The sequence below is a fragment of the Dromiciops gliroides genome, chromosome 5 (genome assembly GCF_019393635.1).
Source record: "Dromiciops gliroides isolate mDroGli1 chromosome 5, mDroGli1.pri, whole genome shotgun sequence".
NCBI classification, from domain to species: Eukaryota; Metazoa; Chordata; class Mammalia; order Microbiotheria; family Microbiotheriidae; genus Dromiciops; species Dromiciops gliroides.
The window spans coordinates 23,652,496-23,671,437 of record NC_057865.1 but is presented as its reverse complement, the minus strand read 5'-3'; the positions used below and the strand labels follow the sequence as shown (position 1 = coordinate 23,671,437).

General features: G+C 44.5%; 1 protein-coding gene across 1 annotated transcript in view; it reads left to right on the top strand.

The window, feature by feature from the left end:
• The window catches only part of TGFBR2 (transforming growth factor beta receptor 2), a 90,944-nt gene that overhangs the window by 61,344 nt on the left and 10,658 nt on the right, over window positions 1-18,942 (top strand). The window contains exons 4-5 of the mRNA XM_043968785.1: window positions 8,683-9,479; window positions 14,564-14,705. Coding sequence (XP_043824720.1) covers window positions 8,683-9,479; window positions 14,564-14,705 — 939 coding nt within the window. The remainder of the gene's footprint in view (window positions 1-8,682; window positions 9,480-14,563; window positions 14,706-18,942) is intronic.

Sequence of the window (18,942 nt, the reverse complement as noted above, 5' to 3'; positions counted from 1 at the left end):
CAAAGCAAAACCTACCTATATCATTAATTTCTCTGTGCTTTTTTTCAAACAAACAAACAAAAAAAACCAGACATAATTGGCACCCCTGCTGACTTAAGCATGATGGTGTTCAAATCATGACATCTTTAGGGATTTTCTTGGAAGAAATACTGAAGTCATTTCCTTCTCCAGGTCATTTTACAGATGAGGAAACTGAGGCAAACAGGGTGAAATGACTTGCCCAGGGTCGCACAGCTACTAAGTGTCTGAGGCTGGATTTGAACTCAGGAAGATGAATCTTCCTGACTCCAGGCCCAGCACTCTATCTGCTACCTATTTTGCCTCCTTATATATGGGAGGGGGCATATTGGAAGTGGTGTGTTATTCTATCTTTCTGTTTCATCTTTGCCTTGCAAACTTTTGCTCCTTTTCTATATGAGCACATTAGCTAAGCTGAACAACTACAAAAATCATTATAGAACATCTTTGTCAGGAACAGAGAAACTTCCCACGGAAGGGAGATAGCTTCATCCTTGAGGGACACTTTATTGGGGGTAGATTTTGTTCTTGTTTGTGAATCAGACTGACATTGCCTTGTTTTTCTGGGACTAGTTTTTTTTTTCATCCTATGTAGACATTTAGGTAAGAATTGTCCATTCATATAGTGTGCTTTCTTGTGTTCACCAAGGGATTTAACAGTTAGGCCTGTGGTTATCCAAGAGGCAGCTTTTCCCTCAGGTGGTTTTTCAGACAGGTCCTGCCCCCACCATCACATGGCTGCTTCTCCAACCAATCCTTATCGCTGTGCCTAAGGAACAGCCCAGGACTCATCCAGTAGTGATGTGAGCCCTTTAGGACCATTATGTTGGCTTCTGTGCATTCCTTTTGGTTAGCACCCCAAAGAGCATCATACTGACATGTCTTGGTATGCCATAGTACTCAGATTTTGAAGCTGACTTTAAATTCTTTAGATCCCTTGGATGATCATCTTACTTCTCTACAATTCTAATGCTTTTTATGACCTGCGAATTTAATATTAAGTTATTTACTGGGATGATGGACAGAAATTCAGTCACTTACTTTAGGAAATTCACAATGTTCCAAGACAGGGCACTCTGCAATTCATCTGCCAAGAAGGCCCTGCTGTCTCTCTCTATCTAGTGTTTTTGCAAATAGTTCATTTCAGTCTGACAGGGTACCAAAGACCTTAATTCTGAGTTGCCTCTTCATTTGCAAAATACCGCCTTCCCCACCACCTAGCTGCCAAATGTGGTGAAATATTTGACAGGGGGCTTTGAACTCAGAGGAAGAGGTTATATATTTAGTAAGGAAAATGTAGTGTCTCTCTGTGTGTGTGTGTGTGTGTGTGTGTGAGAGAGAGAGAGAGAGAGAGACAGACAGACAGACAGACAGACAGACAGACAGACGACAGACAGAAACAGAGAGAGACTGACAGAAACTAGACCTATTTCAGCATTCCTGAAGCCCTTTGGCAATTAAAGCCCACCACAACCTGACCACCAGAGAGGTGGGTTGCAATTGCTTTTTGCTTCAAGGTTAAGGTACCACTTCGAATCACCATCTGAGGCATCCATACCATCAGAGCAGCTAGAATTCAAGAATAACTTTCTTAACTGCTCTCTTAAGGTGTTCTCCAAGAAACTGGAAACATGACTAAAGGAGGGAGCCAGGGCCATCTTGTCTAAAACAGCCGTTTCATCGGTTGAATTGAAGATGAGAAATGGATTTGTTTCAAAGATTAATGAACAGCTAGATCATCTCATCTAATTGAACAAGCGGTCCTAGAAAACAGTCTCCCTTTTCCATGCTCACGTGCATCCTATCCTCTAAGGCAAGTGTTTGGAAGCTACCTTTAACCTATTAAGAAAGCATTGAGGGCAGCTAGGTGGCGCAGGGGATAGAGCACCGGCCCTGGAGTCAGGAGTACCTGAGTTCAAATCCGGCCTCAGACACCTAACACTTACTAGCTGTGTGACCCTGGGCAAGTCACTTAACCCCAATTGCCTCACTTAAAAAAAAAAAAGAAAGCATTGAAACTTTTTTTACCTATTGGGGCTCATTCACCATTAGATTCCCTTGGGCTTTGCTCAAGGAAAGATATTTGCAAGTCTTTATTTTAAATTCCAGGAATAGGGGATGACCAATGAAAATGCCTGATATCGGGAGATGGGAGTGTCTTTTTTGAGAAACATCAGAGAGACCAGTGTCCCTGGATTGTAGCATGGAGGGAGGTATATGGAGGGAAGTAAGGTGTAAAGTTGGGAAAGAAATGGGAGAATAAAGCCAAAGAGAGGATTGTGTATTTGATCCTAGAAGTAAATAATAGGTAACCAGCCACTGGAGTTGATTGGCATGGTCTGATCTCTGCTTTAGGAAGACCAGTCAATGAGATGTGGCCATCATCACAAGGGTCTGCACCAGAGTGGTGTCAGAAGAGAAAAGAGAGGGTTTGGTACACAAAAGTTGGCAGGAAGGTAGAGTCTACAGCAGGTCTGGACAATAGTCTGGCTATGGAGGGTTAGTGGAGAATGACACTTTGCTTTTGAGCCAGAATAACTGGGAGGAAGATGGTGGTACCCTGGACAGTGTTAGGGAGGTTAGGAAGAGGGGAGGGTTTGGGGGGAAAGTTCATGAGTTCAGTAAATAGTAGTCATAATAAATGTGAGTTTGCTGGAAATTTCTTTCCCTCGGTTCTATAGGCTTACTCAGTCCACATCTGTGGGGGTCAACCTCAGGCAGTTTTGCCATTTTGCAAGATCAGAGGATGTGTCTTGATCAGTTTCACTGGAATCCACATAATCCTGTGTGTTACACAACACACTGAAGCCTTTTTTCCTTGTAAGATGACTGTGGAAAATGTTCATGGGGGCCCTGCCTTTATCTCTGAAAACAAGCAGCTATCTGTTACTGAATCTTTGCCCCACTCACCCTGAACAGGCCATTGCAAAACCGGTTAGAGAATCCTGGGCTTCTGGCTGAGCACCTCATCCACAGATAGCCCGGAGCAGTCAGCTCACATTATTTCTTTTTTTTTCCCACAACCTTTTTCATAATTAGCATTTACTGACATTTCAAATCATGCATCGAAGAGGCAGGCTTTTAGGTTACCTTTAGAAAAACCTATTTTGTAATCTTCCATGGTAAGCAGGGAGTGGGATGGAGAGTAAGAAAGCTGCCTCTGAGGTTGGGACCCACAAACCCTCCACAGAAGAGTGAGCATGGCCTCCCACCCCCCAAACAAGAGTCAGCCACTTGGGGCTTTTCCTCTGGTTTTTTCATTTAGTTTGAGGTTTGATTTGGTCTGTATTCTTTTTTTTTTTTTGGTTTTGGGTTTTTTTTGTTGTTGTTTTTTGTTTTCTGCAGGACAATGAGGGTTAAGTGACTTGCCCAGGGTCACACAGCTAGTGCCAAGTGTCTGAGGCTGGATTTGAAACTCAGGTCCTCCTGAATCGGAGGCCAGTGCTTTTTCCACTGCACCACCTAGCTGCCCCCTGAATTATTTTTTTTAGTTGGCTCATAGCATCATAAATTAAAGATGGAGGGAAATGCTATTCCAAACCCATCATTTGACAGATGATGAAATGAGGCTAGAGTTGTGACTTGTCCAGTGTCACACAACTGGTAAATAATAACACCAGCTAGCACTTATATAGTGCTTTGAGGTTTGTACAACCCTATACATACATACACATGTTTGCATGCATGCATGCATGAATGTATAGGATGTTGAAAACCTTGAAAGTGTGCATATGTATGTACATATGTGTATGTGTGTATAGGGTTGTGTTGCGATATGTAATTATACATACAGGAGCATATGCATGTGTATGTGTGTATATGCACTTGATCAGTAGCAAAGCGGATCCTTCCTTAGGTCCTGTGGCTTCAAATTCAGTTCCCTCTTTCTGCAGTGTTATGCTGAGAGTGCCCTCGAAGGATGAAGCATTTATTTAAAAGACATTAAGAGCCAGGCATTGTGCTTGGAATACAAATGCAAGTAAGGAAGACAGTCCCTGACTTCAAGAAGGTTGATGGAAGAGGTGGTTTTCATAGGACGCACACGTGATCCCAATCCCATTGACATTTGCTGGTGATGTGACTCCTCACTCATCACCATTATCGCCACCACCATGATTGTGTCTAGATGAAAGTAGTCACTCACTGCACCATTGCTTGTTCCCTTCCTCAATAACAATAATAATAGCTAGAATTTATATAGCATTTTAAGGTTTGCAGAGTGATTTAAAATACCTCATTTGATTCATACAACAACCATGGGAGGTAGCTAGTATTTGCATTTTATATATGAGGAAACTGGGCAAATCACTTAAAGACAGCCTTATGGTCACACTGCTAGTGAGTGTCTGAAGCAGCTTTTTATCTCTGGTGTTCTTGATGCCAAAGTCTAGGGCTCTATCTCCTGTGCCACCTAACTGCCTCTTTTTTTGATGTGCATCTGAGGGTTGGGAGATTAAAATCTTCAGGAGAATTCCATCGTTGGCCCATATGGCTCCACCTGGGCTAGTCGTTGTCATTGGGACAAAGTAGGGGATACCTGACTGGGAGTATTTCCGTTGACAACACTGACTATTGACCGTTGAGTTGTCAGTGGTCAAAGGACACTGGCCATGTTGACATTGCATTCTATCCATTCAAGAAATATTGACCAGGACACTACTGTGGGCATTGGAGAAGCTCTGTTAAGTGAATACTATATGCTAATCATTGTTGTAGGGGCTGGAAATAGAAAAGGAAATCTGTCCCCAGATAGTTCATAGCTCTCTGGTGCTCTGGTGGGGGTGGATTGGGATTGGGGTAACATGCACAGAAAAAAAAAAGAAGTCACTTCAGGGTGGGCAAATCCTATTAACTATGGCAAACCATTGGCTGCTAACTTGACCTGTCCCATGACTTAGAGAACTGATAAGGAAAGGTTTCACAATCTCCCATTTTCTCATGTGTCTTTTGTGTTATTTTTTGGTCGCAATCCTTGGGGATGAAAGGCCACTAAAGAGCTGGCCCCGAATCAGGAAGATCAGGGGTCACATCCCTCCTCAGGGTACATGATGGTGGCTGTGTTTTGTTAAGTCCCATAAGCTCTTGGTGAGCGTCATGAGCAACTCTGTGATGAGAAGCTCATCAGGTCATGACTTCACAGGGCAAGTTCTTACCCCTTACCTATTTCTTGTTGGGTGTATTTTCAGCCTTTTTCTCTTTGTGGTTAGTAAATGACCTTTGGAGGATAAATAATGAATAAATGAAACCAACTTTTAAAAATGATCCTTTGGCAGCCAGGTGACACAATGAATTGATATCAGGAAATTGTTTAGTCATTTCAGTTGTGTCTGGTTCTGTGACCTTATTTTTCTTGGCAGAGATACTGGAGTGGTTGGTCATTTCCTCTAGCTTATTTTATAGATGAAGAAACTGAGGCAAACAGGGTTAAGTGACTTTCCCAGGGTCACACAGCTACTAAGTGTCTGAGGCTGGATTTGAACTCAGGAAGATCAGTCTTTCTAATTCCAAACCCAATGCTCTTTCCATTGTGCCACCAACCTGCCTGATTTCAGGAAGACATGAGATCAAATGCTGCTCCAGAGACTAACTGTAGTTAGATAGATTACTGAACCTCAGCCAGCCTTAGTTTCCTCATTTATAAAACAAGGAGGTTGGATTCAATGGCTTCTAAGCTCTATATCTATGATCTCATTTATCTGTGACCCTTTCATAATGTGACAGAGATAAGTAAGATGCAGCTGCACCACCTTAATGTCCTTAGACTTCAGTAAGGGCGGTAAGATGAGGGCCCCAGTAAATAGAAGAGCAATTGCAATCTTATCTTCCAGGTAGAACCTTTTTCTGTAGAGAGGTTCTTACTGGTCACTGGCCACTGGATATCTCATTCGCATTAGGTGCACTGGGCCAGCCTTCTAGCAGATGCGAAGGGTGGTTCTGAAGGGGGAGCAATGTGGTTGAAAATTTCCCCTCGGGGCCAGGAGGATGGAAAGGATGACTTGTGCCTCCCATGAACCACTTGCCGCTTCCCTGCTGGGGTGCAGACGCTTGCTTGTTTTTATTGCCTGCAGCAGTGCAGGGGTTAATGTCGTCTGACAGGGCATCGGGGCCTCGTGTTTAGATGAAGCTGTCCATCCCCAGGAAGCTGCTTTGCTTTTGTTAACATGAGTTTGTGGCCAGGGCCTTTTGAAGTTTCAAGAATGACAGATGTTGTTACTCAGTAATTTCCCCCAAAATTTTGCATGTGGATGTTTAAAAAAAAAGAAGAAGAAGAAGAAGAAAAGAAAGAAAGCACAGGAAGTTGGAGGGGAAAGTGGAACTCTGGTTTGCTGACCTCAAAGGGGGGATTTCTGAGCCTCCTCCTTCTGTAAATGCTTTTGAAGGTTTCAGGTCGCCTTGTTTGGGTTTTCTTTCCTGCGGGCTGAAGAGGAGAGCAGCGAGGACGGGGAGGTCCATCTGTCTGCAGGGTGGATGCCCGGCTCCGATTGTTTTGGACCTGGAAACCCATCTTGGACAGCTCTGACAGAGCAGGGAACCAGGCAGTGATAAACCTGCCTGGCTCTGCAGGTAGTAGTTGTCGGGAGCAGAGTCGGTTAGGATCTGAGCCCAACACCTTGGACTCCAAATCCCCTTGTGTGGTTGTAGAGCTCATAAGACCACAGACACTCCCTTCATTTTAGAAATGAGTAACTGAGAACCAGAGAATTTTAATAATTTGCCCATGGTCACGTAATCTGGACACGAGTGGAATTTGTTAACTTTGTTCCATTTTATTTTATTTCACTTATTAATTAAAAAATTAAAATTGCTTTAAAATTAAATTATTATTAAATCAAATAAATTAAATTGATGTTATTTTATTTCTAATTATTTATTAATTTTCAAATTATTGCAAAACAGAAGCATGCTTTCCTTGTTTCATTTTTTAAAAACTAGTCTAATGGAGGTTCAGTAGAGTAGTGTGCTGTAGGGGAGAGAGCACTGGATCTAGAAAGAGAGCGTCTAGTTTCCATTCCTGCCTTTGTGCATGTTATTCATGGGTGACCTTGGACACAGGTCACTTTGCCTTTCTAGGACTCAATTTCCTCATCTGTGAAATAAAAGGGTTGGCTTATATGACCTCTAAAGTCCTTGGATTTAATTCCCAAGATGCCCATCCCTGGGGCTGGCCACACTGTCATGACTTTAGAAAGGGAAACCTGGTCCATCTAGTATTGTATAAGGGGCTTGCCATCTGAGGACGCTGACATATGGAAGGGGCTTCGGTGTCCTGCAGTCAGAGAGTCCTTCCTCTGACACGCACGGGCCTCATCTGTAAAATGAGGGGTTGGATCAGATGCCTTCTGAGGACTGAGCCTTCCAGCCACTGGTGGGCAGAGATTTTGTCCAGGATAAGCTTGAAGACCTCACCCCCAATACCCTGTGTGCATAGTATAGATCACAGCGAGAACGTTCAGTGACGGCAGAGTTGTTCATGGTTGTATGACGGCAAAATGAGTTAATATCTGTGACTGACTCTCAAATAAATAATATAATTAAAAGAGAATGAATGAATAGGATCCGAGGGGGTAATGGATTTGTTCGTTCAAGCAAACAAACAAACAAAACCCAGGCCAAATGGATTCAGGCCAACACAAACCACTCCCCCAATGTTATGGACATGGACACATTCTTTAACCTGCCTCTGTCTAGAGTTTTCTCATTCAAGTCCATTCTAAGAGAGCGCAGACCAGTTGCAACCCTGTGTCACACAAATTGAGGATACCAGGAAATGCATTAAACCCCTAAAGCATGAAGGCCACCCTCTTCACCCTGCAACTTCTGCATTGGAAGCAGTTAGCAATTTGTCCTGATTTGAATCAAAACTTAGGGAGTACGGACTTTTGGTTATGTTAGGATTTATTAAACATTTATGTGACACCAAGACACATGTCCATATGTGTGCATAGACCTATCGTGTTCATATGTGTGTTTTAAATGTATGTGTATACTCTCTCTCTCTCTCTCTCTCACACACACACACACACACACACACACACACACACACACGCATTTACCAGAAGAAGCAGAGTCAGAAATTTGAACCTAGATCCTGGCACTCTTTAAACTCAGTTTTTCTAGTAAAACTTGCTTTGTCACAGTGCACCATAGGACATCAATTGACAATCATTTAGTAAGTACCTACTGTGAATCAGGCATTCCGCTAGTTGCTGGCAGTACCAAGACAGTCCCTACTTTCAAGGAGCTCACATGTTAATAGGAGAGATAAGAAGGGCATATAATTATAAAGAATAAATGCACTCATGTGCTCATGTGTGTGTGTGTGTGTGTGTGTGTGTGTGTAGTCAGGGAAGCTGCTGATATCTGGGGGATCAGGAAAGGCTTCTTGGGGGGCCATGAGAATTTCTTCTTAAACCAGCTAGTATTCCAGGTGGTCTGGAAGTGTTCTGAGCACCAGGGACAAGTTTCTTGGAGTAAATAGGATGTTGTTTATAAACCTAGAAGCTTGATGCCTTTCCAGGGGAGATTAACAATCCAGAGTTGCCTCCAGAAGACATTATACTTATTACCGTTGAAATGACTCTATTCGTGCTTCTGTTCCCCTACGTCCAATATGTGCCTTCCCACGGGCCTGACATCTTTCCCTTGTCTCTTTTTCTTGAGCAGAAGTTTTTGACCACTTGGAGCTAATGGCCATCATCTCCAAAGTGACCGTCATCAGCCTCCTTCCGCCCCTGGGCATCGCTATCGCTGTGATTGTCATCTTCTATTGCTACCGCGTCCACCGCAGGAGAAAGCTGAGCACCGCCTGGGAGACCAGCAAGCCTCGGAAGCTGGTGGAGTGCAGTGAGCGCTGCGCCATGATGATGGACGATGACCGCTCGGACATCAGCTCCACCTGCGCCAACAACCTCAACCACAACACAGAGCTGCTGCCCATCGAGCTGGACACGCTGGTGGGGAAGGGGCGCTTCGCCGAGGTCTACAAGGCCAAGCTGAAACAGAACACATCCGAGCAGTTTGAGACGGTGGCGGTCAAGATCTTCCCCTATGAGGAGTACGCCTCCTGGAAGACGGAGAAGGAGATCTTTTCGGACATCAACCTCAAGCACGAGAACATCCTTCAGTTCCTGACGGCCGAGGAGCGGAAGATGGACTTGGGCAAGCAGTATTGGCTCATCACCGCCTTCCACGCCAGGGGCAACCTGCAGGAGTACCTCACCAGGCACGTCATCAGCTGGGAGGACCTGTGGAAGCTGGGTAGCTCCCTGTCCCGCGGCATCGCCCATCTCCATAGCGACCACACCCCCTGTGGGAGGCCCAAAACAGCCATTGTGCACAGAGACCTGAAGAGCTCCAACATCCTTGTGAAGAATGACCTGACCTGCTGCCTCTGTGACTTTGGGCTGTCCCTGCGCTTGGACCCCACCCTCTCCGTGGATGACTTGGCGAACAGCGGGCAGGTGAGTGAACCCAGGCCTGGCTTTGCCACCTGCCATCTTCCTGTGCCTGAGTCTGAGGGTGTCCTCGGACTAAGAGAGGACAGGGGACGTATTAGAAAGTGATTAGAAATGCAGGACAGTGTTTAGAGTTGAGGGGGTGGGTGGGGTCAAGAGCCCATGCAGGGAGACACAAGTCGGGATGACTTGTTGGGACAAGGAGGGCCCTACTGCAGAGCCACAGAACATTTTGTGACCAAAGGGAAGGCAAAGAGGGGGCGGAAAGTCTGTTGAATTTGGAGTCTGAGTACGGGGGTTCAGATCTCCGCTCTAGGGTCTCAGCACTTAGAGCATGTGATTCCTTCTCACCACAGACACAGGTTGGATCAAATGTAAGGGCATAAAAACAGCAATTGCTTATACTAGATAACAGGGATTTTAAACCTCTGCGTGACTGGAACAAGTCACTTGTCCTCTGGGCCTCAGATACCTGATCTGTCAGATGAAAGGGTTGCACTCAGTGGTCTCTGGGGTCCCTCCCAGCTCTAGGCCCTTCATTCTGTGGTCTTCAAATGAGGGGAGGGCTAGAAGACCTCTAGGTTCCTGTCTTCAATTCAGCTTCCTAATAATTAGAACCATCCACGTTGGAATCAGCTGCCTTGAGAGAAGGCGACTTCCCCATCCTTGGAGGTCTTTAAACAGACTGGATGGTCACTTGTTGGGCAGGGACCCTATGGGTACAGTATGCTTGGATTAGATGGCTCGTTCCGACTTGAAATGTCTTTGATTCTGTGAAACCCTGCTGTGAGCACTATGTAATCATGGACAAATTACTTAATCTCTCTGAGCCTCAGTATTACCCTCATCTGTTAAATGGGGAAAAATTGTCATTTACCTTAGAGGGCAGGTAATATGAAGCAAAGAGGTAATACATAGGAAATCCTTTGCAAACTTCCACCCACTAGATGCAAAAAGGTGGCACAGTGGATAAAGCACTGGCCCTGGATTCAGGAGGACCTGAGTTCAAATCCAGCCTCAGACACTTGACACTTACTAGCTGTGTGACCCTAGGCAAGTCACTTAATCCCCATTGCCCTCCAAAACAACCCCCCAAAATAAAATAAAACAAACAAACAAACATTATACTTGTGTTTTCCTCTGAAATCTTACCAAGAAGCTTGTAGCTAGTCAAGAAATTCATAGATTTGCACCCTGGAAACCTTTCCCCAGACATTGTTATAATAGCCTTGCTCTACCATAAAATCAAGGCATGTCCAAAAGACAACAGTCTAGGGGATGAAAGGACCCTCAGAAAGGCAGGGGCTGGACCTGGGACCTCATCAGTCTTGGGGGAGGGAGCTCTCTGTTTGACATTGTAGAGATGTTCAAAAGCTGAATTTGGCATCTTTTGATCTCCTCATTAGTTTATGTGCATGTGACTGGACCCAGGCCATACACTTATCACACCCCACCGGGGACCTGGCCACAGTACAGAGAACAATGCTATGTAGGGTTCTTCTCTCCCCTTGATGTTGGAATATCAGGCTGGCTAGCCAATGAGTCTCACCAATTATGGTGTCACGTGTGCTTTCAGTGAACATGTCTACTGCTTGCATTTTCTTGTTTCAAGCACCAACTACATCATGCTTCAGAAAGTCAGGTTTTTGCTACTTGGGAAATTGCATTCCTCTTTCCAGTGTCTGGGATATCATTTCATACCAAATGAGTGGGTTGCATGAGATAATCCAAAGATTCCTTCCAGCTCTGACATTCCATGATGGTGATCAGTTTCCATAAACTTACTTTCTGATGAATAATTGTCTCACATTTCTGTACCAATTTAAGGTGAATGAAGCCCTTTCCCTGTAACAACCCTGTACAAATAGAGTTCCCATTGGACAAATGGGGAACTTGAGGATGAACCTTATTACCACCTCTTTGATATTACCATTATCATTCAATCAGCAGGCATTAATTTTTTTTTTTTTTGCGGGGCAGTGAATGTTAAGTGACTTGCCTAGGGTCATACAGCCAGTAATCTGTTTGAGTATCAAGTGTCTGAGGTCGGATTTGAACTCAGGTCCTCCTGAATCCAGGGCCAGTGCTTTATCCACTGCGCCACCTAGCTGCCCCGCTGCAGGCGTTTTTTTAAGTGCCAGTTTTGTGCCTGGCACAAGTAAGGACCTTACTTACCTGAGGGAGAGAACAGCAAGAATACAAACACACACAAATACAACATATATGCAAATCAAGGCATTTGGGAAAGGAAGGCACTGGCACTTGGCTGGACCATTTCGATCTGTCTTGATTTTTTGTCTTTCCATTGAACTCCAGCGACTGAAGGAGAGAGTGAGACTGGTGACTTTGCACAGCCCTGCCTCTCATATCCGATTCATGCACAAGTCAAGACTTCACCCTCCTGTTGTCATTGGTCCCCTTAGAGAATAAAGGGTGAACAACAAACAACATTAGCACTTGTAGCTATCCAGATGGTGGCGTTATTTAGAAGATAGTGCTTGAGCTGAATCTTGATGGAAATTTGGGGGATTCTGAAAGACAGAGACAGGACGGAAGTATGTCCTAAGCATGGAGAAAGAGCTAACCTCAGAAAAATAAAGTGTATTGCCCTTGGTCACAAAACTAGGAAGAATCGGACCTGAGATTCTTCCTCAGATCTCTTAAGAGGCCAAGTCTAGCATTGTACCGGGGGCAGAGATGTGCTATGCTCAGTGACGGCTTCTAATATTGGCTTCATTTATATTTCATGGTGAAAGACAGCTCGGCCTTAAATTGGACTTGGGAAAGCGGTATCGCTTTCGCATTTAGCTGCTACTGTCCTCAGTGCTTTTAAAATAAAACAAAACAATAAACCCAGGAACCCTGTGAAGTAGGTATTGCAAGTAAACTGATTCTCCATGATCACATGCACACATTCCTGGGTATCAGGGACCTAGAATGTCTTGTTCTTCCTACATCCTCAGCAAAAACCCTTCCCACAGGAATTTTACCAGCATCTCCACTTCTCGCCAACCCTGTGGAGCTCTGGGTCTTTCCATCAGCCCTGCTTCTGTAATCTAAGGACAACTGAGCTTCGTGGTTGGCCCCTCAACTCAACTCTCCCATGTGTCATCATCCCCTTTGACAGCAAGCATTGTCTCTCCGTGCTTAGCTCTTGGCATAAATTTAGCGATTCTGTGCTTTTTCCCATTCCATCGTTCTAGAGTTGGATGGGACCATCCGTCCATCCCAACCCCATCATTTAATAGATTAGGAAGTAGGCCCAGAGCAGTTCTAATTTATCCGTGGTCACACAGCAAGCTAAGAAATGCCAAAGCAGGGACTTGGACTCAGGTGTTTTGACTCTTCAGTTCAATGTTCTTCCCATCATCCCCTTCAACACTAGCAGCCATCCCTGAAGCATTTATAGGTGATGACAATAGAAAGGTGGAGGGGGGGGAGTGTTGTCTTTTTCTGTGCTTTTGGAAAACGAGCTACAAACCAAAAAACTCTTTGTCACGTGGTAACTTCTTGCTTTTACGGTTTCCAGTGCGATGTGGTCAGGGATGAAAGCATCTTCATGTTGCAGAAACAAAGATATAACCTTCCCACATGACAAAAAGGCAGCCGTATTTTTTCTGTTGCCTGTTAGGAGGTAGATGAATAATGCTCTGACATATATTGAGGGGAGAGATAAGCAGACCCTGAGGTTTGGCATTTCCTTATTTGCTGTGTGAGCTCTGCAACCTTAAAAAATGATCTTCACGTAAGAGCACATTATTTTTGTTAGTCATCCAAGACTCTATTCCTATGCATTGCTTATCTCCCGAAACACGGACTATTTTTGTGGTCTTCCGACGGGGTGGGAAACTTCTATCCAGTTTAATTCAATAAACAAGGGGCTAATTCTGTGGAAGGCATGGGGCCAAGAGCTGGGCAATAAATAACAGCTGATATTTATGGAACCCCCTTTTTAAAGGTTTGCAAATGACTTTGTATCTTTTTATGTAAATCTCTCCACAACTTGTAGAATAATTCCTATGGCTGTTGTTCATTCCCTCTCTGTCTCTCTGTCTTTGTCTCTGTCTCTCTCTCTCTCTCTCTCACACACACACACACACACAAACACACACAAGGAGGCTGAGACTCAGAAGAAGTTATTTATTGAAAGATATTAGATATTTAACATTAGAGTTGGCATGAAATGGATACCAAGGCTGACCTCAGAGCTGACCTAAGTTCAGGTCCTGCCTCTGACACAGACTGGCCCTGGGAGCCTGGACAAGTCGCTTCTCAGGAAGTGTCCCTCTAAGCAACTCTCTGGAACCACAAATTACAGAGAAGCTGACAAAGTGATTGGTAGGGAGATTTTCCATACGTTCCAGTTCCCTATACAAATAAAATCACTCATCTCTGACACAAAAGTTGTTTCTGCATATATATATATATATGTATATATATACACACATACATACATACATACATGTATGCCATGCTACATACTTGTATTATTAATACATAACCGATTTATTAAACAAGCACATAAATGCCCAATCTGCCCTCATTGTCTTCTGAGATGCTTGGTCTCAGGGGTTGGCCAGAAATCTGAGCACTCAGTCACAGTCTGAGTGACTCCCTCTTTCCATCTCTACATCCCCATCTTCGAAGTCCTGTTTCCCTTTCCTTCTGGTCAGTTCCCTTTCTCTGACAGGATCCAGTCATTTCTCCCAACATATTTATTTTTCTTCCTTTCCTTCTTTTTCTAATGTCTCAGAAGGCACATTTCTTAGGATGAAACTTGTGATTTGTTTGGGATACAGGAATGTAGCCCCCTAAAATGCCACTGCCCTTCCACCACCTTCCATTGTGTCAGGACATCCTCCATGAGTTCTGCAGCATCTCCACTCCTGGGCCCACTGGGATCCCACTGGTTGAATCCATTTAAGTGATGACCTGTACAGGGTTTGACTTCTCAGGTGTGAATGAAATGATGTTGGTAGAAAAAATATGTTAAGACCTTTTTTATAAGATCCCCATAATTTTAACCATGGGCACGAGCCTTGTCACAGTTTGAAAACCAGACTACATTCGCCTTTTCTGTTGGGTTGCAGGTTGGGACAGCGAGATACATGGCTCCGGAAGTTTTGGAATCCAGAATGAACCTGGAGAATATGGAGTCCTTCAAGCAAACAGACGTATATTCCATGGCTCTGGTTCTCTGGGAAATGACGTCTCGCTGCAATGAGATAGGAGGTAAGTGGGATTGGCTATGGCGTTTAAAGTGGTGGCTGTTAGTGAAAAGCTGGCTGGATGGGGAAGAAAGAGAGAGCTAGACAGATCGAAAAGACCCATGTTTCCTATAAAGTGGCTGATGGTGAGTAAGAACATGCATGTTTCCAAAAGATGAGTTCCTTTTTGGTTTGGGATCTCGAGATATTGTCTCAACTCTTGTCTCTCCTTTCCTAGATCTAAGGTCTTGGACAAGAATACCTTTTTCCTCTCTGGGCCTCAATTTCCTCATCTGTAAAATGAGGCGGTTAGACTAATTAGTCTCCAAGGTCTCTTTCTGCTCTAACTCTGTGATCCCACGAATTTCAAAGCAGTTATCTACAGAACTGAAGTCAAATATATTCATTCGCTCATCCATTCATTAAAAATTATTTTTTTCAAAGCCCTGCTTTGTTAAGTGTATCATTGTAGACACAGAAGGATCAAGAGATCATTGATTAGGGAAGTAGCCTGACCTACTCATTTTATAGATGAGGAATATGAGGCCCATAGAGGTTAGGCAACTTGCCCAAGGTCACTCAGGTAATAAAGGCTACAACAAACACAAATGGACTGGGTGAGCATCAGCTGAGAGGTGGGTCTTAGTTCTGGCTCATCCATGAGCAAGCCGTGGGACTTAGCCCAAGTCGTTTTGCCTTTCCAGCTCTTATTTTCCCCATCTGAAAATGGATGAATCCTCAGATCTCTTCCAGCTCTCCTATTTTCTGATTTATACAAAGATGCTCGCTCTACCCTGCCCTCAGGATGCTTGTAATATAGACAATTTCCCTCTGCGAACTGGCAGTGATAACCTGGAAGCAGTCAGAATTCCAGTCCTTAATAACAAAAGTAGAATGATCTGGGATTTCTCAGATAGACTTAGGTTTAGAAACCCATTCACACCTTCTGCATTTAAGCAGAGGAAGCTTCCCTCAGGCAAAGTTGGACATGATGTGAGGAAATCATTTCTTGAACAGTTAGAGCTCTCCCTTGGCAAGTAGCAAGTTCCCTTTCATTTGAGGTCTTCAGGCAGAGATTGGGTGGCTGATGATTTGTGGGATGTGTTCCCCACACACATCCCACAAGTGGGGACTTGTGGGATAGTTGGGAACTTCTTTTCTGAGTAGCTTGCGCTGGATGGCCTCAGAGGTCCTTCCAACTTTCAAATTCAGTCATAGTGGGTATTCTTTTGAGAGCCGTATATATTGGTTGTATTAAATGACCACTGAGATGCCTTCCAGCTTAGACATTGTAGGGTTTTAACCATATAGGAGATTCCTGTCTTTCCTGAAGGTCAGACAGTAACTACATTTCTTTGCAGGTAAAACTTGTGTTGTTGCTTTTGTTTTTATTTTTGTGTGGGGTCGGGGTGTGAGAATGGATGAGAGCAATGAGGAAATTCCTTCCACCAATGCACCTGCTTTGCAATTTAGTGACTGAGAGAGTCAGCTGGGGTCCTCAAGAAGTTCAATGACTTGCCCAATGTGTATCAGAGACAGAAATGGACCCCAGGTTTTCCAGACTTAGAGGCCTGTTATCTCTCCATCCGTCCCATGTGGCCTCTCTTCATCAAGGTTGAGGCTCAAAAGGTTTTAACCCCAAAGTCTAACCATTCCAAAGTGGAGCCTTTTCCCCAAAGGCCAGGTCATTTCAGAGATTACTGATTTCCCTGATAGAGTTAACTTAATCTCTCCAAATCAGTATTTGATAGCTAGCACACAACTGTTAGCCATATCCCTTAGCATAGCACTTATACTGGGTTGCATGTGAGCTTCTGGCCCTGCAATCTCTCATTGTTATCCATCACCCCAAACCTTTCCTGTTGCTCTTTGCTGAGCCTGGCAGAATTGGGCTTGTGGGGAGGGCCAACCTCCCTGCTCCTCCCTCCACAAGGACCTGGACTCAGAGGAGATATAAACACAGTTTCCCAAGGAAGGAAGAGTGAGTGAACCCTTTCTAACCTTCAGAATCAGACCAGAAAACTCTTTAGGAACAGGAAAAAGGCGACTCCAGCCTTTGTTTGGTTTGATCTCAGTACCACCTTCCTGTTTCTTCCCCTTTTGATATTCTCTAGAAACCCAAGCTAGTTTAGTCCAGTGCTCTCCTTTTCTGTTTTTGGTGTTCTGATGCCTTTCCCTCCTATGGGCTTAGCAACAACAACAAACCAGCATTTTTATAGTGTTTTAGGTTTGTGAAGCATTTCACACAGGTTAATGCATTCAGTCATTCTCTAGGAGAGGTTTACTTAATACCAGGGCTCCTCTTCTTCTACATAAAGAGAAGCACTGTGGATTAAGAGCTGTCCTTAGATTCACAAAAACCTGGGGTTCAAGTCTCCCCTCTGACTTAGGCTTTGGACACCGAGACTTTGAGTGATTAAGGGGTTCCTTGAGTCCTTTTCCCTTCTGAAAACTCCAGACATAATCGCACTCAGTTCAATACCAACAGATATAGATACCTTTCTTCTTCTCAGGGATCACCATTGCCCCTTGGAGAAATCCACAGGCATTTATTAAGCACCTACTATGTGCTAGGTACTGTGTGTAAGCACTAGGAATACAAAGAAAGGCAGAAACAGACATATACAATGGGTATACACCCATCAAACATCCCGACTGTCCTATGTTCCATCCCAAACTATCATATTAAGTATCCAGGGTGGGGTTCTTGAGCTTTTTCTGTGTGTTATACTCCTTTGACAGGCTGCTAAAAAGCATACAGACCCTTTCTCAGAATAATGTTCTTAAATGCACAAAATAAAATGCACAAAGGAAGCCAAAGGTTAGTGAAAATAAAAATTTGAAATAAACTCTCCCCCCACCCCCACCCCCTATTCAAGTTGATGGAGCACCTAAAACCTCTAGCAGTTAGCCTCTCTTGGGAGGCTGTGAGAGAAATGAAGCTTGCCTTGGTCTCCTCTACATCACCCTGAAAGCAAAGTGAAGAAACCCCTGTTCTAGGGTATGTGAAGCCCATCTGACAATCCCCACTTGTTGTCTCAGACTACCTGGAGCAATGATCATTCCTGGTGATTCATCGGAATTTGTGGTAACAGAGTATTCCCACTTCATCAGAGCGTTCAAGTTTTAAATTCCGTCCTAATTGCTCCAGAGTCACATTGGATTTTCAGGTCTTGGCTAGAGGGGAAATGATGGTAACTGGGATTTAGGAGTTAACTCTTTGTTTTGCTTTAAAGAGGAAATATGGAAACTAGGTTGTAATCCATTGGGGGATGAGTTCCATGACCCTGCCCTTCGCAGAGATCATCGATAATTCCACTGGGTGTGCCCATTTTCTAGGTTGGGGTTGGGAGAGAGAGTGGAAATAAGTGGAAACAGCGCAGACCCTTTCAGGGCAGCCCTTGGAAGAACAAGGCATATCCAAGTCTTCCATTTTCATGTCCTCAGTCAGTGTTGGCCATAAAACAAACCCTGCCTCCCATCCCGAACCTTTTACCCCCACCCCGGGTTGGCAGGACAGCAAAGCAGTCAAGAGCGTAAGCTCGAGAGTGGCAGAAACCCATGGAGGGCCATTGAGGTCATCCTCGGGTTGCTACAAGCACCCCCAGACCCCCCCCAATAAAGTCAGCAGGAGAGTTGTCCTGCTTTTCCCGGGGAGCCTCATTTGGAATGCAGATTGAGAAGCTCAGGGGCACTGCTTGGGGAAAACTTTCCTGTTCACTTCATCGCCACCACAGCTGTGTGCCAGATGCCGGGATTCCTGAGGAATAGTATTTCTCTCCCAAAGACCTGCCTTCAAAGTGAAGCAGACAGAGAGACCGAGGCGAGTTGTGTTTCTCTCAGGGTCTCCTAAGCAGGAATTCAGAGCATCATCATCAGTGCTAGGGTTGTCCATGACTGTCTCAGTGAGCTGGGGAGGAAGACTTGTGCTCAGAGTGTTCAAGGAATTAAATTTCTTCAGAAAGGGCTGCTGTGACTTCAGGCACTAATGGAGGAAGGAGAGTTAGGTTGGCTGGTGTGCAGTCTTTGGAGCCAAGGCAGAAACAGGAACTGGTTTTGATTAAAAAACCCTGCTGACTTGGCAGGGCATGATTTAAGGAAGGAGGAAGGTTTGCTATTACGTCATCTTCGTAAGGCAGTGTAGCCTCTAGGGTGGAGAGAATACAATAGTAGACTTGGGGGAAATGAGGATTCAAAACCCTCCTCTGAGGATTAGAGACCCACGGTAAGTCATATAATCTCCCGAGCCTCAGTCTCTTCAT